Genomic DNA, 24,859 nt, shown 5'->3' on the forward strand with positions numbered 1-24,859 from the left:
ATGTTATGCGCCAGGTTAGACTCTTCTCCTTTTTCATGTATTTAGCAACCCTCGATGTCAGTCACTTTTGCAAAGAAGACAGCACATTGGCTTTGTTTTCCGCGATTCCCCCTTTACGAGCGGTCGCCCTCTCCCACATCTCTTGTTTGAGCGGGTTCAATCGGGCACTGAGAGCTAGGCAGCCTCCCACTTGAATGGATACACAAGGGCAAATAGAAATTTCAGAAGCCGAAAAACGATCAAACCTTGGAAGCTGAGGCAATTTCAAACTCATTCTGCGTAGGAAAGTGTTACAGCCTTTGTAGAAAATAGCAAGCTATAATGTTTCTCCGCGGAAGCAGAAATATTTCCTTACAGGATGTCGGCTTTAGAAGCCGTCTGTACACTAAGGACACCATACTTCCGCTCAGAAAGCATCTTCGATCACACCGTAAGAGTTAAGGAAACAAGAAATATCAGGTGGGCGCAAGAAAGCACCTGATAAACTCAGCCACCTAGACATACAGATCAGCCTGCGGAAGACAACCTGTGTGGAGAAAGCCATGTGCACCTTAATTGCGGCTCGCATGGCGACGATTAATGTGGGAAGTTCATGTCTGACGAAGTGTTCCTTAGCGAAGGAAAACAACAGGGTGATAACATCTCGTCCGTGTATACTATTCAATGCTGCAATAACCCTTCGGCGTGGACAGGATAGGAATTACAGGGCAATAAATAGACCGTGTGTACTGACAACATTAGGCAACGGACAGATACAGGCTCCTCCAGGGATATTTGCGAGCTTGACGAGTATATAATAAGCCCCTTAAAATTGAAATACGTAACATTACACAAGCAGAAATTTTTTTCTATACTGATCATTTAACGTTTGTCAAATAGAAATATACCTTGTACGACAACTCGTCATTTGGACACCAAAAGTACCGGAATGAAAGTTAACGTTTAAGAAACCCGCAAAGCTTCACCTAGATCTTTAACATTCTTTGGATATTTACGAAGAAAAGATGGAGGCTGAACTGGTATGATGAGCTAAATATGTACCTTCTGGCCACCAAGTATAGATTACAACCAGATATGCAAAGAATAAAATATTTAACAAAACAGGGGACGACACAAAATAATTATTTGTTAACATGCATCTCGCCTAAACGAATGAAGCACGGCTAGGGATTGTTTTGTGACGTGTGTGTTACGGAGACACTGTCGTCTTTTTCTGTAGAAACAGTCTGCAAAAATCAGTGGCCAGATGGGAAGCCTTATAAAACGCAGGGTAGACACTTGAGACACCAAGATAACCAGAGGAAAGCTGCAAGTTCATGAACGCTCAAGAGCGCTGTTTACTGTCATACCTATTTCATAAGAAGTATGCACGAAATACAAAGTTTTTCACAAACGCTAGATGCCACTCCAGCAACGATTCTGGAGAACAACTTCGAATATTACAGGAACACTTCAATATAACTGGAAGATATAAAACCGAATAAGAGAAACCAGTGCCCATAATAATCAGAATGTGAGACCGAACAAGCATAAGACAACATTCCTTTTTAACTCCCAATATTTGTACATAACTTTCCGAGAAGAGATTATTAGATTAAGAAGCCTGACAGATTATGTACATAACTGCATGTGCACCTTTGGTAGACAAAACTTTATGAACCACATACATAACGGCTTAGGACGGAATCACGCCTAGAACAAACCACATAAAGCTGCACACACCGGTGAATTTGTGCTTTGAACTAAGAAACAGAAAGCTTGCCGCGGACACAAACTCCCGGACCCCCAGGGTGGCATCTATCCAAAGTTACAAAAATATTATGTAATATGTCCAGGAAGCTATGATAGTTTCTGACCTCCAATGTGAAGAGCTCTCCAATATTTTTCATTCAGCCTGGCACTGAAGCAAAGCAGGCTTATATTGAGGAAGCGTTGCCTAGAGTAGAGGCAGGTAGTACTAGCGAGCTCGCACTGCTTTACGGATTTGAATGCTAAAGAGGGCCTAGCTGGCAGAACGGCCTATGCACTCCCAGACTTTGGAGAACAATCCCCCCGTAAAGGACAAATTAATATAGGGCTTTCTTTTCACTGCCGCCTGCTCTACCAGAAGCACGGTCATTTAACGTCTTCACTGGCGTCGCCTACTAGACACGCCGCTGGGTTCAATAGCTTTTTGTAACATTAGCGAAAAGTCGCAGCTCGAAACACGTAGATGAAACATCACTAAGAGAGCGCTTTGAAATGCGTGGCCAAAGAAACAGTCCGAGTTAAAATATGTAGCGCAATATGCAACCGCAGCCACCTTCTATAATTGCAGTGTGCTCTGACATGCCGCTTCATGTAAAATTGCTTATTTTTCGACGATACTGAAAATGTTCGATTACATAAAGAAGCATTTAAAAGTGATGACCGCATAACCTAAGTGATATTGGGAAATTAATGCAAGTGTGAAAGCCTGCTCATTACACTGACCAGAGCAGTATGCTCCATGCAACTATCTATCAAAACTTTGATATAGAACGGCCAACAATAGTTGATCCCCAGAAATGTGGCGCAACAAACCCAAACACGAGCGAAGAGTGTTTGTGTTTGTTGCGCCACATTTCTGGGTATTATGTAGCACCAACTAGCCCCTCAAGCTGCTAATTTGAAATAGTTGATCCCTTATACTTAAATAAATGCCCTGATATGTCTCAAAACAGTGCACATGTATTTCATTCTCTTTACAACAGGGAGACTCACATTTACTCCGCAGACGTCTCTTCTTTCCCAGGACCACAAGCTATGGACGTTATTACGTTCCAATCTACGGATAGGAACAGTTTTCTCGGTGAAAAACCTTTAACATTACTTTTTTGTATTATATCACGCTAGATTTGCTCTTGAGCATTCAAATCAATCCTTCTATGTTTTTGATTACTCTTGGCAGGCAGTGAGACATATCGGCTTTTGTACTTTGATTCAGAAGAAAACTGCTTCGTTCTGAAATCGACGTACGCATCACACGGAGGTGAGAGTATTTTTTAAAAAATTCACCATTCTTGTTCTTGAACCACTGCTTGAGAAATTTGAATATTATGGAACTAAAGTGCACCGTTTGGAAAAATATCTGCCTCTTATTCAGCCATAAAATCTTATCTCTGGCGTAGAATCACTTAAATTGATCCATTAGCGTCAATGTCTAGTGAGTGAACACAGAGGAGAGATAGCGTTATGTAAACAGGCTAAACAGCGTTAGCTGCGGTAGATACCAGCAAAGCCATCTATTTCATCGATTTTGCACTACTAATTACAGGAACCTTTGCTATATCTGGTATATCTCATCATTATATTAGTTATTAAGTTTCATGAACATGGGCATCAAAACGCGGCAGATCGTATGATACTAACTCGAACCCCGTGCGAAAAATGGTTCGGCCATACTGGCCGTTTGAATCTCCTCAGAATACACCGTTTGGGGCGGGAAGGGGCTCATTGCCAGTACCGCACATATTTTAGGGTATTGTAAGGTTAATATCAATTAACAATTTTATCCCCTGGAACATTTCAGGCCATTTCACACTACGTCAAACATTAAGCTTCAAAGGTAAAATATTAGTATACAGATACCTAATTACTAGCGTCCCCTTTTTAAGTGCATGTTGAGAAGTGCCATCTAGCTCGTAATACGTCGAAGGTTGAATATTTTACGGGTCAATAATTATTCCCTCTGCACCATTCTAAGACTACTCCCTTGATATTTTCGAGCAATCATCAAGTCGCCTCTTGCTACCACTGTTTGATAATTTAGCCTGCCATGGATGTCCCGAAACCATAGTGCTTCTCGAATCCCTGCGTCACCGTGGTGCATTGCTGGTTGAAGTGCCCTAAATTCCACAATAGTATATTCAATCATTTTCCTGCTTTGCGTGCAGCAGCAGAAAATGCCATTTGTACTGTGAACGTATTGCCTATAGATTTCGTCCTCTATTACCCAGCCCTAACGTAAATCCCTACCTTTGTACATGTTTGTCTTACCTACACTGTAAAGCTCTATCGTTGGTTTGTCCAGCATTCCTTTTTGCCAAAGGTAATTTTCAGAGGATTTTACTTTTTGTGTGAAGTCGTTTTTTTTATCGTTCTCTTCTCTATGACATTTGCATTTGCAACCCATCTCGTTTTTTTCCTCCACTTCGTATCAATACCGCAGCGGTATAGATACCTGAATATCTTTGCCGCCCAGCTCTTCTCACTAAATTGCCGCAACTGTTGCTCATAGTGCACCTTACCTTTCACCTCCCGCGCTTTGAACGACGGCCATCCCATATCGTATTAACTTGCTCATTAGTAGTTGCTCCATGTGCCCCAAAGCAATTGTGCCGACTGTCCCCTGCTTTATTTCAAGCGCCAAAGTTGTGCCAGATGCGAAGCACAGCACAGCATTTGCAAACGTCAAGCCTGGTACTAATGCGCCTTTCGAGATTCCGCAAACAACTTCACGTTTCTTATATCCCCAGAGCCGCCATTTTTTGTGACAGCTTGCATTCTTTACAATTTCTTCTCTGTGACATCGCTAGTAATCTGTGCCTTCCTTGAACCAAATATCAAGGTACTTGTACGCTCGAAATAACTCTAAACTCTAAATAACTCTAAGTTTAGTAACGTGATTGTGCCGGGCTCATCACTAAACACCATGACTCCTGATATTGCTGCGCTAAATCGTAATGCCAGATCATCTGGCACACTTCCACAACTATCTGCCAAGTCACGGAGTCTTTTCTGGCCATCCGCTAGAAGAACAATATCATTTGCACAGATAAATCAGAGTATGCAGCTAGTTTTCAATTTACCCCGGCCACTTCTGCCATGACACTAATCCGTTCAATTCGAGTTTTCGGTCTATCCATCTGATGTAGATCCTAATTTTAAGGAGATGACTACCGAAGTCCCCTTTTAACCGCAGCACTCTTTGCATAACTCTAGGCTTGCTACTCCACTGCTACATTATTTTACTTGTATATCTCCTTTCTTATTCTTTTCGTTTCCTTGCCCACACCCTTTATTGCCTGAATTTGCCACATCAGGGCGTGGTTTCGAATATCGTAAGTCCCCTTGATTTCTATTCACTCCACCTATTGTTGTCCTTCAATTGCCACCATTCCAATGCATTGTGTGACTGCAAACAAATTATCGTCTAGTCTACGACATGCATGAAGACGTTCCGTAGTTCTTCTAGTACTTCTACCTCCTCAGTCCACCTTTGAAATTGATCTTTGACTCCCTGCATTGTTATCCTATACTATATGGATGTCACTGTTAATGGCCTATAAGACCTGATACGATCTTTTTCACCGTTTACTTTGTATAGAAGGCTCATTCTACTCTCTCGGTAGCATGCTGGGGTATCTTTATTCTTCATTGCGTAACTTAGAGCAGAATGCAGGGTCTTGTTTGTTTCGTTACGAAGCCCTGCAATTAGTCTCACTGGCATGTCGGACAATCCTGTTGCTGTATGCAAAGGCACCTTCATATCCGCTCCTTCCTACACGGATTTGTCAGTGTCGATGTTAAACCCTTCCTGTTTATAATTACCGGCATAAAGGTTAATAACCCTGTTGTCGTCACACTCTTTGATAGTCTCTTTTAGCTGTTCGCAAATGCATTACATGGCCTCCTTATTTTTCAGTACATTATTGTTAGGGATTGAATTTTTCGGTTTAAACCGAAAATCTCCCATAAAAGTACGCCGGAAGCATCTTAACAGGTTCGGATTAAATCGAAAAAGGCCCGAACTTTTTTATGCCAACCTGCGAACTCTCGATGAAGAAGAATATTTCAAAAGTGTTGAATCCAGGGGCATATTTGAGACAGTGGGATCGTTGGTTTAAGTACAGGGGTGAGGGTTTTGAGGCATTGCTCACGGCGTCAAGAATGAGGAAATAGCACAGCCGTGCTTCGCGACCGTCATAAACATGTCAAGTGTCCGAGGAGGGGAGCCTGGGGCAAGGCAGGCACTTCGAGGGGCGAGGGGCAGACCAGAGCATCTGCAGTACAACTGCTTCCAGAAAATCGCGAAGACCAAAGCCCGCCTGTTAATTTCCACGTTACACTTCTCAGACACAATTTCAGAGAAGCACATTTGTTTAAGTGTCTAGTTTATGCAAAACTTTGATGATATACATAATATTTCAGTTACTTGTTTATCTAACGTGTGAATTTGTATTACATATGCGTTTTATCATAGCGCTAATTTCATCAAAGCAATAATGTTTTGTTATAGGACCTTAGCTGTATATATGACCAACTGTACATTAAATGAAAGTGCATAAAACAATACACGAGAAAGAAAAACCAAAATGAACACTACGCCCCTTTTAACTGTACACCGATTCTTGCTATCTCACCGAAAAAAATCAATACTTTTTCAGCAGATAATAGTATTAACCGAAACAAAACTGGAAGTTCTGTTTGCTAATTAACACCGAAAAATTCAGCCGAATTCTAAAAAAAAAAAGAAAATCAAACCCCTAATTATCGTCCTTTTCTTTTATATGGCGGCGCGTCTCCTGATTTCTTGCCAAATGCCTTCAGATGGTTCCAGAGCTTTCTAGGTGCCTGATTATTGATATTTTTTTTTATATTTGCCATCCACCTGTTGGTTGTACCAATAATTTTCTATCTACCAAAGAATGGGCATGGTTGCTTTGTTTTTGTATCTGTGTCGTTTCTGTTGAATGTAAGGCAATGGTGTGTTTTATTTTTGTAGCTTTACAATGGGGGGGGGGGGGGCGGGGGGAGGCCTGGAAGCTGCTTGGTGGCTTGTTGTTGCCTCTTTAACATTTACGTCCCACGAGCATTTTGGTTTCTTCTTTCCCCTCCACTGATTTTTGTCTTTCGTACTAAATTTATTTGCATGTGAATTGCTTATATCACTGCATTATATCGTCCATGATAGATTTGAACCTTTTTATGCGCTTCTCTACCTCTTTTGATATGGCCATAGAATGTTTGTCGTTCATATACCGAAATCCGCTTTGTGCGTCATGTTTCCGCGGTTCAGCGTTATCCTTCCCGCTATACCCAAACCTTTCCATTAATCACTTATGTTCGCTCCCTATAATGTCTATGCCTTTCTCGTGCAATTTTATCCCATCTAGTCTTTCAGATAAAGCTCCCGTCATTATGCATTAGTCAATTCTGGAGTAGGAAACGCCACGTCTTCGCGTGATTACATAAGAAAATTTTCATTCTCTGTTTACAATAAGGTCGTGCTGCTCACACATTGTCAACCTCATTTTTCCGGAGCAGTCTACAATCCATCCAATCCTCCTATACGAGACTTCGTATCTCCTAATAAGAGTACCACCCCTTTCCTCGCAAAAGCCTGATTTCTTCCAAAAGATACTTCATCAAAGCTTCGTTTCCCGGCCTGCTGTTGATTACTGTCCACAAGTACCCTACTCCTAAGAGAACTTCCTTAAGACATGTTGCATTTAACCCATACATGTTCCACACATAATTTGTTCACTCGCTGCCACGTAAGTCCATGTCTAATCCACACTTCTACGCCACCACCTTTGTGTTCTCTACCCTGTCTATTACAACCTTCCCACCTTTAACCTGGGCTTCGAGATCCCTAAGGTGCGTTTCTGTATTTCCAATGCACCAGCAGCGCCATCCAATATTTCGATTTGATACTAATATTCAGACTTACATATATCCGTTATAACCATGATATTTATTCGTTACATAAGCAATTACATTATGTAAATGTGTCCACCTCAATCAGACATATTTTGTGAACCCATATGACGGCCTAGGAGACAAACAGTTCGGCTATATTACCCGCCTACAGAATCACTATATTCAGGGTTTCAAGACATAAAGGCAGTCAGTGAGACACATACTTAAGAGTTAATACCAATTAGCAATTTTATTCATTGAAACTGTAGACTCTTTTTATTTATTTATGTGCTTAAAAATACCTTACAGACCTCAAGAGAGAAAATCTGAAAAGGGGCAAATACAAAAATGGATATTAAAACAAAATCTTAATAAATGTTGTGCATAAACGAACAAGAACCAAATAAGTGTGCAGGTAACAAATTAGTATTAAAATATGTATATAAAATATAAGGGAACTATGAGTCGTGGAAAAATTATTTCGTAAAATACAAGAAATATCCACAAGCGTAAAAGAAGGAAACCGCGTTCAACGCGACAATTGCCACAAGTACATGAAAACAAAGCTCTAGCAATAACGGCTGTACAAATGCTAATTGCTGTGGGGGCTCTCAAGATTCCCGCGCTCTGCTCTCGGGCAGCAGCCATGGCCGCAAAGATCGACAAATGAAGCCACACCCAGCGGGCCAAGCTGTTTATTGGGAGCTCCCAACGTTCTTCCTCAGCATTTCCAGCATCCGCGCGCTTCCGCGTCGCAACGTCGTCTATCTCTCCGCTGCCGAGGCTATCTGTCTAGATGAGAGGAGCGCGGAAAGAAGGCGTCCACAACAGAGCGTTCCCCGATGTAAGTTCCTTCGTCAAATTTGGTGTACCACCGTTTCTAGCGACATCGAACCAGCTGTATCTTTCAGGAATGCAGACAGGACATGGCAGGCCGTGAGCAAGGGGAACTAACCAGACGCAGGTTTATTCATCCATCGCTTATATACCGCAACTAGGAGAGGGCTTGCTTCCTGTGCGTGGAACGCACCTTGATGATGTCATGGGCTTTATCGACACGTGGCTCGAGCCACGTTCGATGCGATACATTATCCCTTGTTTACTAATGAAATCATACACATCACACTGTAGAAGGGACCCAAACTGTTCGGAGCATAGGCTATGGCAATTGTTCAAAGTTCCGGTCATAAGTCAACCTCTGTTGCGGCCTTCGTGGTCGCGATTACCTTCTTGGAGCAGGTGAAGGTTTATTATGCTGGGGGACGCTGACAGGAGCGTTGTCTGTGATATGCCTGTTTTCAGGAAATCGGAAGCGCTGCGGCATTGTGGCTGCAGGGTGCTGAAGTAGAACTTTGATCACCTTCCTGGCTGGCATCGGAACCGATGTCCCAAGAGCTTCTTCGAAAAACCTCCTTTGTTTTCAGTAGGTGCCTTCGATTGTGCCGTAGGATCGTTTCGTCTTCTGTAATGACTTCGTAAGATCTAGGAAACCTTGAGGTGTGAAGGACCTGTGCTTTGGTGGCCAATGTCTCTTTCTTGCGAACAATGTTTCCAGAGTTGAATGGTGGAAGTTGTCGGCTAGAACGACTTGTCTCTCGACGCTTCTGCACATTGCGAACCGGGAGCGGCCGCGCATCAGGCGATGTTTTTCGCAATCTCCTCCCTTGTAGCATTTCATCAGGTGACAACCCGGATTCCTAAGCTATAGATCTATAGGCAAGGAGACCCAGCCAAGCGTCTTGGTTCAATGCACTAGTTTTCTTTAAAATTAGTTTGACTACTTGAACCCCCTTTTCTGCCAGATTTTGGATTGGGGGTAAGTCGGACGGGAAGTTATATGGATGAAATCGTAAGTGCGGGCAAAAGATGCAAAATCGTGGCTTTGCGAATTGTGGGCCGCTGTCCGAGCAGACTACAACTGGTATACCATACCTAGCAAGAATCGCACTTGTTCCTTCAACGACGGCTTTTGAGGACGTGTCCTTGCGCAACTCAAGTTCCGGAAAGTTAAAGCGCCGTACACGCACAGGTATGCCCGTACACCATGCTGAAAGATGTCAATACCGAAACGATACCATGGGTCTTCAGGCGTTGGGCGCAACACCAAGAGTTCTGGAAGCTGTTGGTCGGCCTACATCTTGCATACAGAGCATGCCTGAGCGAAAGCTGCTATGTCCGAGTTCATGCCTGGCCAGAATACGAGGTGTCTTGCCCTTTCTTTGCATTTGTGGACGCCCAGGTGTCCCTGATGAATTCTTTCCAGCATTTATGTTCTCACGGTCTTTGGAATTATCACTTCGCACCCTTTAACAAGACTCCCTGCACTTGGGAAAGCTGTCCATCAAGTGACTTCCATCGGCCTGTAAGCGTTCTTCCTGCCTCTAAGTTTGAAAGCACTTGTTTTAGTTAACCTTCGTGGTTGGTTTCTTCGGCTAATTTCCTAGAGGTATTGTCGGTGATGAGGGAAGAAACAACGCTTGCTGCGTGTACTTCCACGTCGTCGTTTACGTCGTTGATTGTGCTTGACCCGGTTGTTGCCCGCGACAGCATGTCAGCCAGCAGAAGTTCTTTCCCTGGAATGAATTTCAGTTGTACGCCATAGCGAAGGTGGCTCAGGAAGGCCCGCTGTAACCTCGGGGGCATGTCCCCGATAGCCTTCTGCGATATAGCTATCAAGGGATGGTGATCTGTATCAGCAATCCACCCACGACCGTATACTAAGTGATCGAACTTTTCCCAACCCTATACCTCAGCCATTGCCTCCTTCTAAATTTGCAAGTAACACTCCTAAGGCTCCGTAAGGGCACGTGAAGCGTACGCAACCTTGCATTACCATGTTCCTGCAACAGCGCGGCGCCGATTCCAATTTCTGACGCGCCACAGGACACTTTAGTTGCTTTTGTCGGGTCGAACACGGCTAGTAGAGGCTCTTTACTTAGACTGTCGCATAGCTGTTTCCATTCTTGCGCATGATTTACGTGCAGTTAAAGACAGCATTTTGCTTGATAAGACTTCTGAGGTGCGTTGTCCTCTGCGCTAATGACGGCATGAATTGGCTGAAGTAATTGACGACGCCAAGCATTATTTGAACTGCCTGCTTGTCTGTCGGTTCTGGCATATGCAGCATGCACTTTATCAGTGAGGGGCTAGGCCTGATGCCTTCCTTACCGAAGACGTCATCCAAAAACTCGATCTTGTCTACACCAACACAACACTTATCTGGATTAAATGTCAGCCCTGCTCGTTCTGCCGCTAGCAGCACCGACTTCAGGCGCATGTCATGTTCTTGCCGTGATGACCCCCATACCAGTACGTCATCAACGTACACTGACACCTGGAAGGCCCTTAACAATTTCATTCGGTGTTTTTTGGAACACTTCAGACGCGGATGATATCCCGAAGGGTAAGCGTAAAAATTTGTAGCGGCTAAATGGCGTGGAAAAGGTGCAGATTCGAGATGTTGCATCACCAATGGAATTTGGTGGCAGCCAGAAATTGCATCAAGGATCGTGAACACTGTTGCACCTGACAACTCTGCTTCTACGTCCTCCCGGCGAGGCGTCGTGTATGGTTCTGTCTTGATGCAATGATTTGAGGATTTGCCTTTTTCTCTTTCTCTCTTCATGATATTCCTGGGATCCATGCACAGCCGTAATTTCCCATCTTTCTTACGGACATCATCATCATCATCATCATCATCAGCCTGACTATACCCACTGCAGGGCGAAGGCCTCTCCCATATTTCTCCACTTAACCCGGTTCTGTGCTAGCTGCATCCACTTGACCCCTGCGAACTTCTTAATCTCATTCGCCCACCTAACTTTGTGCCGCCCCCTGCTACGCTTTCCTTCCCTTGGAATCCAGTTTGTTACCCTAAGCGACCATCGGTTATCCTCTCTTCGCACTACATGTCCTGCCCATCTCCATTTCTTCTTCTTAATTTCCACTAGAATGTCGGTACTTGAGTTCTCTTCTTCTTACGGACAATAACCAAGGAACTTACCCAATCCGTGGGCTCAGTGACTTTGGCTATGATCCCTGCGCGTTCAATGCGATTCAGCTCTTCTCGGAGGGGTTCTTGGAGCGCGAGTAGCACACGTCGGGCTGTGTGTACTGTTGGTGTGGCGTCGTCACGCAGAACCATTCAGTAGGCTCTTTGAACGCAGCCCGTTCCTGTGAACAGATGGTGAAACTGTTTGGCAATTTCTTCAGAACGGTTTTAGTATACCGTATGTACGCGCGATAGAAGTCCAAGACTTTCGCTGGCTTGTAGGGCTAAGATGGCATGACAGGCCTTGCGTACGACCGAGAAGTCAAGGAACGCACACCGGTCGCCAAGTGCTACCTCCGTTCGAACGGCACCAGCATGTTTGATCACGCGTCCGCCGTAGGCACGCCGCACAGCACTGCTTGGGTTCAGGAGTAGCTTCGGGTGAATTTTCTGATATCATCCTAAGGGCAGCAGGTATGCTTGTGCTCCTGTATCGACTTTGAATTCAAGAGCCGTGATGCAGATTCGGGCTCGTACTGTCCAGTCACTTTCGTTTGTCGTGCTTCTCGACGACATGTCGAGAATGTCGAAGTTATCCTCAGCCCTGTAGCTTGTCTACATCAGCAAAAGGTTTGCAGAAGGTATCAAAATAGTTCGGCCTTTGACATTTCCTGCATATTTTTCTATCTGCAAAACAGCGCCTTGGCCCATGGCTGCGTCCACACCTGCCACATTTGTAAAGCCAGGGTGGTGCCTCGCCTTGACGGCCTAGATTTTTCTTCCGCACAACATCCATCTGGTGTTCTTGCCGTGCCCACACTTTCTGTTGGGTCGCTGCTACTTCCGCTGATTTAGCCGCTTGCTAAGCCTTCTGTAACGTTAGGTGGTGGTCCTGCGGGAACGTTTTTGGAACTTTCTGGTCGGGGATGCCATAAACGACCTGGTCCCTAATTATTGAATCCCTCTGGGAACCGAAATTGCATACACTTGCCTGCTTCTTCATGTCTCGAAGAAATGGTTCGAAGTACTCCCCAGGGGCCTGGACTCTCGTGCGGACGATGTTACGTCCGTGTGCCTCGTTCAGCTGCGCTGAGCAGTATGCGTCAAATTTTTGCACGACGGTTGCGTAGTTGCTCTTGCTTTCCTTCTCGTCGAAGCTGAACGTGTTGACTATCTCGATGGCTTCGTCGCCCGCAACACTCCTCAGAAGCGCTGTCTTCGGGGATTCCGTGCGCGGCTTGTCAGAAGTTTCTGATGCAGTCAAGAAGAAATCAAATCTTTGTTTGAACACCTGTCAGTTCTTCGCAATTTCTCCATCTGTCCTCAGCGCACCCGGTGGCTTCAGGACGTCCATTGCAATGAAAATCTTCGGTTTACCAAGACAAGACATCCACTGCTATGCCACTTCTGACACCATATATCGTCGAGGAACGCAGACAGGACATGGCAGGCCGTGAGCAAGGGGAACAACCTGATGCAGGTTTATTCACCAATCGCTTATATACCGCAATTGTGAGAGGGTGTGCTTCGTGTGCGTGGAACGCCCTTTGTTGATGCCACGCGCTTTATCAACGCGTGGCTCGTGCCACGTTCGATACGATACACCAGCGACCATATTTTCACACTCCCTTTTCGAATAGCATCTGGCGGCTCGTGAACTCACCTGCCGAATGCGAGTCTATCTTGGCTCTCTACTCTCCTGAGCTGCTGAACTTTGAACCTGTGATCAGCGAGCTCCTGCAGCATTCTCACCCGCTTCTCCGCCATTCCGACTGCGCGTATTTGAGCCAACTGGCAAAACGGACTTACCGCATTTGCGATTATGGCTGGACGTACTCAAACGTGCACTTTACCGTGAGCTGGGCCAGCTGATCGGCTTCCCTGAGTGGGCATAAGGAGAAGAGTCAGCTACAGACAGTAGCTTGATGAGTAGCCCAAGATTTTCTTGAGAATGACTCGGCTACAGGGAGTAGCCTGGTCGAGTGGCCCAGAATATTCCTTGAATGACTCGGCTACAGGCAGTAGCTTGACGAGTAGCGCAGGATCTTTTTGAGAATGACTAGTTCGGCGAACCACACTTTCAGTTTCACTCATGGCCAAAACACCAAGCCGCTAGCTCGGGTCACAGGGGAAGCTTGTTCGCCGCGCCGTGCGGGCGAGGGGTATGTGTATTCCCACACTGTTATTAATGAAGTGTTTGAAGTGTTGTTTGCGAAAGGTATGATGATTACGTGGCAGAGCGATATAGTTCGGAAGGCCATTTCAATGGCTGATGGCTCGCGGCAGTGAAGAAACTTTAAAGCCTGTGTACCGTCCTAAATGCAGGCGTAGCTAAAGCTATAATGTAATCTATGTGATACGTTCGAGGGATGTTGTAGATGTGACAAGGGTGAATTGGTGCCGTGGACGTATTTATGAAACAAAGCTAAAACGGCAAAGTTTTGACCAGTTTCAAATGGATGGAATGAAAGTTCGAGCTCTAGTTATGTTACACTGGTTTTGCAACAATATATACCCGAAATGAAAATACAAGCCCTGTTCTGGATTGGTTCGAACTTGTAACTCAAATATTTCTTATGGGGTTGAATATTCGCGCGTTTGAGTATTCTTTATCAAACGGGCGAACCTCAAATTTTATCTAAATTGTGGTCCTGGGTTGGTCCCACTTCAACGGCCGATATAGTGGCGTATACAGGGTGTCACGTTAAATGTAATCAAGGTATTAAAATATACTGTAAGACCTATACCAGTCAAACTAATTAAAAGCTGTTCAGTGCACATACGCTAATCTGCAGTATTTTTTTGTTCGCCAGTGCTAAGTAAATAGTAAGACTAACACACATTTTTTAATCATTGCCTTGAGAGAAAAAGTGTTAAAACAAAAGTAGATCTTCGCCGAGAAACGTCTAGCTACGAAGCATTGGTTCGTGACCGCGTACCATCCCCGAACCAACGGCCTTACCGAGCGCTTCAACCGCACACTTACGGACATGTTATCTATGTGTGTATCACCTGATCACCGCGACTGGGACCTCGCGCTGTCATATGTGCCATTTTATTACAATTTTTACAAGCACGACACGACAGGTTATCGACAGCGACAGGTTCAAAATAACAGCCAGCCACCTGACAGGGTTTTGAAAGGCCTATAAATAGAAATGGGCAAGATGAAAACCACGGAGCAGGCCGTTTTTCGAGGCGGTCTACAGCTTTCGTTTGACACTTTTCTTTCAAAGAAATTAAGTTAAAAAGTAGCTAATTCGACCGTACTAATTAACTAAATTTGGTAAATGAAAACAAGCACTGAAGAATCGCAAAGGCGACTCTGAACAGCTCTGAATTTGTTTCACTGTGTTAGGGTCCATCATATTCTTTAATACGTTTGTTATATTTAGCAGAGACACCCGGCATATAAGGAATGGAAGATATGCCTTTTAGCCAAAATGCTGTTCACATTGCTAGCTACCTTACTTTCATCACACGATCCCTCTTTTATTGCCTTTTCGCCTGAATTTGACACTCATATCACCCAAGAGCGACCTGAAAAAACAAACCATTAAGAGCTCACGCTCTTAAAAGTGACCATATGCAATAGTTTCATTATTTAGCATGAAGAGCGATATCATAAGTGTTGAACTGGAATGAGCTATACTTACCTTACCTGTCATGGCAGAACAATAAATTTGGTTGCCTTTTACATGGCATGCTAGCAATGAAAACGCGATCACTGTTTGCATGAATTCTCCTAATGCATGCCCTAAACTTGTCGGATCAATTTTTAAAATCAGATCAACTACTGAATGTGGGGTGATTAAACTCAATTTATTAAATCTACCAAGCTACAAGAGAAAAATTGCATTGTATACTGTATTAGTTTTAATGGCGCATAAGCAGCTAAGGCTATGATGCGCCAAGCACAATGTTGAACCGAGAGAAAAACTCGGGCATTTCATGCAGGCATGGGCAGGCACAGAAACACCGTATTGTTCTTATAGCTATTGCTGAACAGATTGTAAGCTACATAAACACGAGGAAGTGTCCAAATCGCAAGCCTAATAAGAAAAAAGCAATACTTGGCTATATTTGCGAAAACGTGTCTGCAAAACACGGAAGCAAACTGCAATGTGGGGTATGTCAGATTAAGTTGAGATTGGCAGTACTAAATACGTATGTAATAACATGTTGTATATAAATGCAATGTCATGCAAAGTCTTGTCATGTGAGAGATTATAGTTTATTCATGAGTCATAGTCACTTGTCAACAGTCACTCATATTGGAGATCTCAAGTGCATGACTATGGAGTGCATGAATTGTGTAAGTCAAAGCCATGACCATTACTAGTGTCTAACCATGATTCTCAGAAGTGCTGAGTCATAGCACGCTAGAACGCTGAGTCATGACACTTAATAGTGCATAGTCATTATACAATAACAGCTACAAAACTGACTGGCAGCTATGACTAGCAGCTCACTGATCTCGCAAAATAGGCAAGTATACAACAGTTGCTTGTTCCCTTAACTCACCTACGGGGCTGAACCGTGGAGGTAAAAGAAAAGGATTCGACTTCATCTGAGAACAGCGCTGGGGCTACGGAACGAAAAATGATAACAGTAAATTTAAAAGATAGGAAGCATGCAGAGTGGGTCAGAGAAATAACACAAGTAACTGACATTACAGAAACAAATAAAGAAGGAATGGGCATAGGTCGGACATGTTGTGCGAAGAGAGGATAAACGATAGTCGCTTGGAGTAACAAATTGGATTCCAAGGGAAGGTGAGCCTAGTAGGGGCGGCAGAAGGTTAGGTGGGCGGATAAGGTTAAGATGTTTGCAGGGGCCAAGTGGATGGAGCTAGCACAGGACCAGTTCAATTGGAGCAGCATGGGAGGGGCCTCTGCCCTGCAGTGGGAATCGTCATGCTGATGATGATGATGACAATTCTTTCCTATCAACTTTACAGGTTGCTACCTCTTTGTCAAGCTTGTACATGGAGACCAGGATAACAAAGACAAAAAATGCCCATTTAAGACATTGGAAAGCGCTGTTTGCACCAGCATATTCAAAAGCTGCCAAGACGCGTCTGCAGATGATGAAATATGCTTGGCGTGGCTATAATTAGGAGCAATAAAGTCAGCATCGTCAAGCCTCTATATGTGAAGAAAGCACTAGTCAAATTTTAGAGACCCAGTCACCTTCTTTTTGCACCATTCTTTTGCACTCATGGCTCCATAAATATCTGCGCCATGCACTACGTGGGCGCCTCACTGCGATTTCTTTTAGGAGGGTGTTAATTTACGGACAGTTCTAATATTATTTCGACATCAAGAATAAAAGACAACCCTTGCACTCGTGAAACCATGATCGTTTGTTTTTGTACTGGGCTATCTATTTACGGACCGGTAATTCATATTCACGCGCTGAGAAGCCGGCGGTTAAGCAAAACTGTACTATGCAGCTGTCACCTAGGCAAACGCAGGGGTGTCGTTCATCTAGTTCTCCACTCTGGGGCATCGTTGTGGGCGTGTTGATATATTTCAATAATTATTCACGCAAATTATTATTTTGTGACTAAAATACCACCTAGATCTATTGTACGCATGCCTTATCATGTCCACAATAAGTCGAGCAACATGAAGATAATTACTGCTTCATCAGTCTTTACAATGTGGCTGCTAAAGTAAACTGAACAGGTAAAGGCTTAGCTAACTACAAACAATGATATTGTTACCGGGAAACGCGGGACCAAAGTGATGTGCTCACTGAAAAAGACGGCATTCGAAGAACGCGGGCTCGACGAAGCGTTGAGAAAGAGGACGACGCTGACAGAGTGAATACTGCACGGCTACTGAAGTCTTAGCGTCAAGTTCAGCCCATCGCAGTGCCGTTACATTAAGTACATCCACGTAACATCTAGGAGGAGGTCGCGGATTCGACACAATCTGACGCTAGATCTCCGCAGTGGCCGTCACCTCCGAACCATTACGATGAGAACCGACGCGGCTTCATCTATCTCCGCAACACCAACTGTCGTCAAGCACACTCTCGTGACCTTGGCCCGTTCTGCGGTACAGATGAGGTCGATGTCGAGGACTGGCTTTCGCTTTATGAGCATTTTAGCCAGCAAAACAGGTGGGACGCCACACTGATGCTGGCCCCAATATCTTCTACCTTACTGAAACGGCACGCATGTGGTTCGAAACACATGAAGCAGATATACCCTCCTGGGATGTTTGCAAACAAAAACTCCGTGACCTGTTCAGAAAACCGGTTGGCCGTCACCTTGCCGCCTAGAGGAACCTCGCCACAGTGCCCAGACATCTACCGAGCCTTATATTGCGTATATACAAGACGTTCTGGCCCTCTGCCGAAAAGTGGATAAAGGCATGACAGAACCTGATAAGGTGGGGCACATCCTCTAAGGCATAGCCGATGATGCCTTCAATCTTCTACTCTATCGGGACTGTACTATAGTTGACTCCGTTGTGCAGGTCTGTCGACATTTCGAGCAGGCCAAAGACAAACGGGTTGCACGTCGCTTCAATCGGCTCCCCAACACTGCCCCTAGCTCCACGTGCGAGGATCTGCCGACCCTAAGGCAACCTTACAACACTGAAAATGTGATCCGCATTGTGCGTCGTGAACTGGAAGCGCTCGCACCTGCTGCATCCAACTCGCCCTCCTCGGACAGCAGCCTAGACACGATATCCCTCATTCAAGCCGTCGTTCGTCAAGAGGTTGCCAACTTGGGCGTCCCCTATAGCCACACCGTGGAACACCACAGTTCGAGCCCCGTCCCTCCCATGGTCGCCACAGCTGCGCCCCGCAACACCTACACGCCACGCTACCGATACCGCAATCCTGATGAGTGGCGCACCCCTGACGACAGGCCGATCTGTTTCACGTGCTCGCGTATTGACCACATCTCTCGCCACTGCCGCAGCCGCTGGACATCACCACCTCGACGTTTTGCTTACATTGACCGCTACTCCGATTACGGTCACCGCCGTTTCACGCCTCGTTATGAGCCGCCCCGCACCGAGACTACTACGCCTCCTCCAGTGTCCAGTCGCTCTCCTTCCCCGCCAGCCCGCCGTTCCCGTTCACCTCTTCCTACCCGCAGTTCCTCGCCGTCCTCTGCCGGCCGCTCCACGGGAAACTAGCCAATGCAGCTCCCGGAGGTGACGCTGTATTGGCACCCCGACCTGGAAATCCTCTACTGCTATTTCTTCGCCCTGTAACCTCCTCTCCCTGTTCGTGGATGGTGTTTCTGTCTCTGCCCTCATTGACACTGGTGCCCAAGTCTCGATCATGAGCTCATCGTTTTGCCGCCGCCTCAAGAAAGTACAGACCCCCGCCGCTTCGCCCACCGTTCGTGTTGCCGATGGCAGTACTGCTGTCGTCACTGGGCTGTGCACTGCCCGAGTCACCCTTGCCGGTCATCACATCCCTGTTTTTCTCACCGTCCTCAATCAGTGCCCTCATAATGTGATCCTCGGCCTTGACTTTTTAATGGCCCACTCTGCCCTTATCGACTGCTCTAGCGGCCTTCTTCGTTTGGACCTACCTGTCTGCTCAGAACATCCTCCATCTACACCCCGCCTTCGCTCCACCGAGTTCGCTCGCCTGCCCCCTGACTCTGCTGTTTACCTACCTCTGTCACCTTTCCCGCCTGTGCCTAACGGTGACTATGTTGCTTGCCATATCACCGAGCTATTTCTTGACCGCAACGTCTTTCTTCCTCATCTCATCGTACGCGTTACACAGAACAGCACCTACCTTCCTATCCTGAAATTCAGTCTGTCACCCCAAGTTCTCCCCGAAGGAATATCCCTTGCTACCTTGTCTCCTCTCACAGACTGCACCATTTGTGCACTCACTCCTGGCCCACATTCAAGCGTACTTCCAACACCCGTACTCTCCACCACAATTACCGACCCTATTTCCGCAATGATTGCCTCTGACCTCAGCCCCGAACACGCTCAGGACCTGCACAACCTTTTGTTATCCTTCTCCGACATTTTTGACTTTGCTGCCGGTTCTCTGGGCCAAACATCAGTTGTGACTCACCGCATTGACACCGGCAATGCAAAGCCTGTACATCGGAGGCCTTATCGTGTGCCCCTTTCTGAGCGCCAAGTCATCCAGCAGGAGGTCGACAAGATGTTGGTCAACGATATCATCGAACCTTCGAACAGCCCCTGGGCATCTCCTGTCGTACTCGTTAGAAAGAAAGACAACAGTTGGCGCTTTTGTGTCGACTATCGACATCTGAACAAGATTACAAGGCAAGATGTTTACCCGCTGCCGCGAATAGACGATGCCTTGGACTGTTTACATGGAGCCCGCTACTTTTCCTGCATCGACATTCGTAGCGGCTACTGGAAGATCCCTGTCGACAAACAAGACCGCGAGATGACAGCTTTTGTCACACCCGATGGACTTTACCAATTTAAGGTTATGCCTTTTGGACTTTGCAACGCCCCTGCTGCGTTTGAACGGATGAACTCCTTACTCCACGGCTTCAAATAGACGACTTGTCTATGTTACTTGGACGACCTGATTGTCTTCTCGCCCTCGTTCGAAAGCCATCTTCGTCGCCTTTCTTCCATCTTGGCACTTTTCCGACTTGCCGGACTTCAACTGAACTCAAAGAAGTTCAGTTTTGGTCGCCGCGAAATTAAAGTGCTTGGCCATTTGGTGAATGCCACTGGCGTGCAACCCGATCTGGACAAAGTTCTCGCTGTCAGTGCTTTTCCATCTCCCCGTTCACCCCGTGATGTCTGCAGCTTTATAGGACTGTGCTCTTATTTCCGCCGGTCCGTCCCTAACTTTGCCGCTGTTGCTCGTCCTCTCACCAATCTGCTGAAGAAAGGCGTTTTTATCTCATGGGGACCAGAACAGGCTAACGCATTCTCCACCCTCATCGCTGTTCTCACCAATTCTCCTGTGTTAGCCAATTTCATCCCGACTGGCCCGACGGAACTTCGCACCGACGCCAGTGGTCACGGGATTGGTGCCATTCTTGCCCAGCGACAACGCGGCAAACACTGCGTGATCGCCTACGCCAGTAGTCTCCTGTCATCAGCGGAACAGAACTATTCTATTACGGAACGGGAGTGCCTGGCTCTCGTTTGGGCCGTTGGAAAATTCAGACCCTACTTGTTTGGCCGACCCTTCCCTGTAATTACCGATCACCACGGCTTATGTTGGCTCTCTTCCCTCAAGGATCTTGCTGGCCGCCTCGGCCGCTGTGCACTGCGCTTGCCGGAGTATACATTTACCGTTGTATAAAAATCCGGTCGGCTCCACCAGGATGCAGACTGTCTGTCCAGTTATCCCGCCAATCCCCTTTCCTCTACTGACCATGAGTCGGACCCCTGTGTCTTCTCTATATTGGACTTTTCCCACATAGCCGACGAACAGCGCTTGGACCCAACCCTCAGCTCTCTTATCGACCGCCTCCGCACACACAGCCGTGACTCTTCCCTCGCCCTGTTCTTCCTTCATAGGAATACGCTATACCGCCGCAACATGCGACCTCATGGCGCTGAGCACTTACTGGTCGTTCCCCAACACCTACGCTCTGCCCCATTTCGAACAAATGCACGACACCCCTACAGCTGGTCATCTTGGCCTCTCATGCACATACGACCGCGTGCGCGGCGTTTCTTCTTGCCTGTACTCTACCGCTCTGTCCAACGTTATGTAGCCGCTTGCGACCTCTGTCAACGCCGGAAGAAACCCCCTGTGCTACCACCTGGACACCTGCAGCCGATTGCTATCCCGACTGAGCCATTATCTCGTGTTGGCCTTGATTTCCTAGGGCCCTTTCCCGAGTCCTTGCCAGGTAATAAATGGATCGCTGTGGCCACCGATTATGCCACGCGGTACGTGATCACTCGCGCCATTCCAACCAGCTGCGCCTGAGATGTTGCTGACTTCGTTTTGTACGACGTCATACTTCACCATTGTGCTCCCCGTCAACCACTTACCGACCGTGGCCGCTGTTTCCTTTCCCGAGTTGTCGAGGAAATGCTTCGTTCTTGATCCGTTCGGCATTAGTTCACCACTGCGTATCACCCTCAGACGAACGGCCTTACGGGGCGTATTAACCGCACACTCACCGACATGCTCGCAATGCACGTATCCGACAGTCATCGCGACTGGGATATTAGTCTGCCATTTGTCACCTTTGCATATAACTCTTCGCGTCATGACACTGCTGGATACTATCCATTCTATCTTCTCTTTGGAAGAGACCCCTTCTCTTCGACACTGCTTCCCGCCGCTGGCCCCGTCACAACCCATCGCCCGAGCCGACACTGCTCGCCAGATTGCTCGTCACAATCTCACCTCCTCTCAAGAAGCTCAACAACGCCGCTACAACGCTCACCACAGCGATGTGCACTATCCTCCCTGATCTCTGGTGCTGCTCTGGCTTCCGTGCCTTCGTGTGGGGTTGTGTCAAGAACTTCTGCCTCACTACGCAGGGCCTTACCATGTACTACGCCCAGTGACCGACGTGACCTACGAGATTGCACCGCTCCACCCAAAGTCACCGACTGCTACATTCACTTCCGAAATCGTACATGTCGCCCGCCTCAAGCCATATTACTCCCCCTCCACACCGAAGGCCTAATACGCACCGGGGCGTTGTCTTTTGCCGAGGGGGTTGTGTTACCGGGAAACACGGGACCAAAGTGATGTGCTCACTACGCGGGCTCGACAAAGCGTTGAGAAAGAGGACGACGCTGACAGAGTGAATACTGCACGGCTACTGAAGTCTTAGCGTCGAGTTCAACCCATCGCAGTGCAGTCACATTAAGTACATCCCCGTAACAATATTATCAAGAGATAATTGCATAAAGCTTTCTTAGATCACGCAAATATTACGGCAGCTCATGAGACCTCACATCCGGAAATGAGACGTGTGCTGATATATACGTAATATACAGGCTTGCTGGAGAAGCCATATTCCTGCAAAGGCATCCGCTTTTATGCTTTGGTGGCACTGCAGCTACAACACTGAGTTGCAAGAAAAGCTAACAGGCGATCTCTGAGATGGTTATCCTTCATCAATCAAGATATTTTATCAAGGTCGGTTAGGTTATGTTGTAGGTAGGACTTCTTTAGGCGGATTGCAGTAATCGGGATTCGGGGAATACAGACGCCAAACGAAGCATGCAGGAAGTTTTCATACATGAGGAAGTTGGAAAGTAAGGAATCAGTCAGCGGATGCTATGAACTATCCTAACAATAATGAACTGTGCTGCCCTGCTTACCACGTCCAACTGGTTCAGCATATGCAACTCGCTACATAGAACTCTGGGGACCAAGCACTGCTGGGACCTCCTCAGAACATTTTTGTAACCCACCACCACTATGACGCTCAAACAAGAAAACAGAAAATGTGTAATGCACCACAACGCTCTCAGGGTACTCAAAACTCCGCGATATTAAAACAGCATGAGAGAACAAACAAGGGTTAAAGGGCTCCCCCTCAATCCTTGTTCAGCTGTTTTGTAAAATAAAACCGAAGAAACGGCAGGATGGAGGCACGAAGACGACCCAGTGTGGTACTGACAGCGAACATTTATTGAAAGCACATTAGAGTTATGTGGATTAGACGCGTGTAAACTGCAAAAATTACTAAATGACTGGGTATAAACTCAGCGCACAAAGCAACTGGAAATGTCAGGATAACTGGGTTTCATGAAAGCAGCTAAAAAAACCCTCAAAGACACGGTGGGCGCAAAAGTTAGAAACAATGAAAAGACCCCATACCAGCAGTGCAAGGAAAACATGAAAACTGGACAAAGCAGATACATCCAAAGTCAGCAATACCTTGTCATGGAGTGAAACATTCAAAGGTTCCAATACTTTGTAATCGTGCAGAAACGCGAATAATGAAAAGCATGAATGGCCGAAAATAACTTAGTCATGTAGACAGACACAAGCATCCTCTCCACAGGAAGGACATAGAGGCATTTTCAAGAGTTATTATCAGGGTGTGACCTCAAGATATCCTCAACCTCGACTATTTCTCGTTCCAACTGCCCCTTTCGTTTTCGTATAATCGGCGCGCAATTAAGCTTCACGGGATCTTATCTAGAATGCCTGTGGCTCATTATACGTGCTTTTTGAATACCCCATGGCACAAACTAATGGTTTCAATGTCTACTTTCCATGGCTCATTATACATGCTTTTTGAATACCCATGTCACAAAATAATGGTTTCAAGGCCTACTTTCCGACAAACTGCTAAGTTTTGAAAGCTTATAAGGCGCAGACAAAACCACATCAACTGTAGATACACGCAAAATTTTAGCATTAGGTGAAACGTTACGCAGATATGGAACAAGTAAAGCATTTGGGACTAGCCAACTGTTGAAAAGGTGGGGAGCTTTCTGCTAAGTCTTAGGAAGCTTTTAGAGAAAGCCCGGAATGTGAAAGGGAGGTTGGGTAGCCTGCATTACAGAGTCTTTCAATTTGAAAGTGAAAGGCGGATCTGATGTTGTGCAGACATGCATGATTTTAACAGGGCAGATCTCCTCGTTTGATAGCTGGAAATTAGAAGAATCACAGAGCAGTAATGCTTTCTCTGATTACACATAAAATCCCTGCATACTGATCAGAATTATGAAAGTATAACTTTACGTTATACTTGACGCGTTTGAATTGTGGTGCTGGCGGAGACTCTTGAGAGTTCCCAGGACTGCCGGAAGATCAAATCAGTCGATATTGTCGACCATAAACTCTGACTGCTCATTGGAGGGTCAAATTCTAAAGTTAAAGCTCAGCTACTTTGGTCATCTGATGAGAAGAGAGGAGACGCTGGAGAAAGATTTGATGTTGGGAAAGGTTGAGGGTCGCCGGTGAAGGGGTAGGCAGCGAACGCGATGGTTAGATGGCATCCTTGATGCACTGCAGATGAAGTTATGTGATGTTAGGAAGATAGTAAGAGACCGGAAAGCGTGGCGTGATATGGTCCATAGGGTCACGAAGAGTCGGACACGACGGAACGACTGAACTGAACTGAACCTAATTTATCAACCGAATGGACTCATTTTTCAGAAGCTCAAGTGTAAAGGTTAGAAACCGATAGCACCTGGCAAACGCCCCCAAGTAGCAAAAACTGGGCTATGACGTGGAGGCCCGGGTTGGGCCAGGATTGGGCCCGGGTTTGGCCCGTGGGGGCAGCTCATA

General features: G+C 46.2%; 1 protein-coding gene across 1 annotated transcript in view; it reads left to right on the plus strand.

The window, feature by feature from the left end:
• LOC146209416 (uncharacterized) overlaps window positions 1–16,965 on the plus strand; it is a 54,569-nt gene extending 37,604 nt beyond the window's left edge. The window contains exons 3-5 of the mRNA XM_084587406.1: window positions 2,733–2,830; window positions 2,930–3,010; window positions 16,614–16,965. Of these exons, the coding sequence (XP_084443532.1) occupies window positions 2,733–2,830; window positions 2,930–3,010; window positions 16,614–16,768 (334 nt within the window). The 3' untranslated portion in view covers window positions 16,769–16,965. The remainder of the gene's footprint in view (window positions 1–2,732; window positions 2,831–2,929; window positions 3,011–16,613) is intronic.
• Window positions 16,966–24,859: the final 7,894 nt, after the last annotated feature.

Source organism: Amblyomma maculatum, chromosome 1, assembly GCF_055883805.1.
Source record: "Amblyomma maculatum isolate TAMU_Amacu chromosome 1, ASM5588380v1, whole genome shotgun sequence".
Classification (NCBI taxonomy): Eukaryota; Metazoa; Arthropoda; class Arachnida; order Ixodida; family Ixodidae; genus Amblyomma; species Amblyomma maculatum.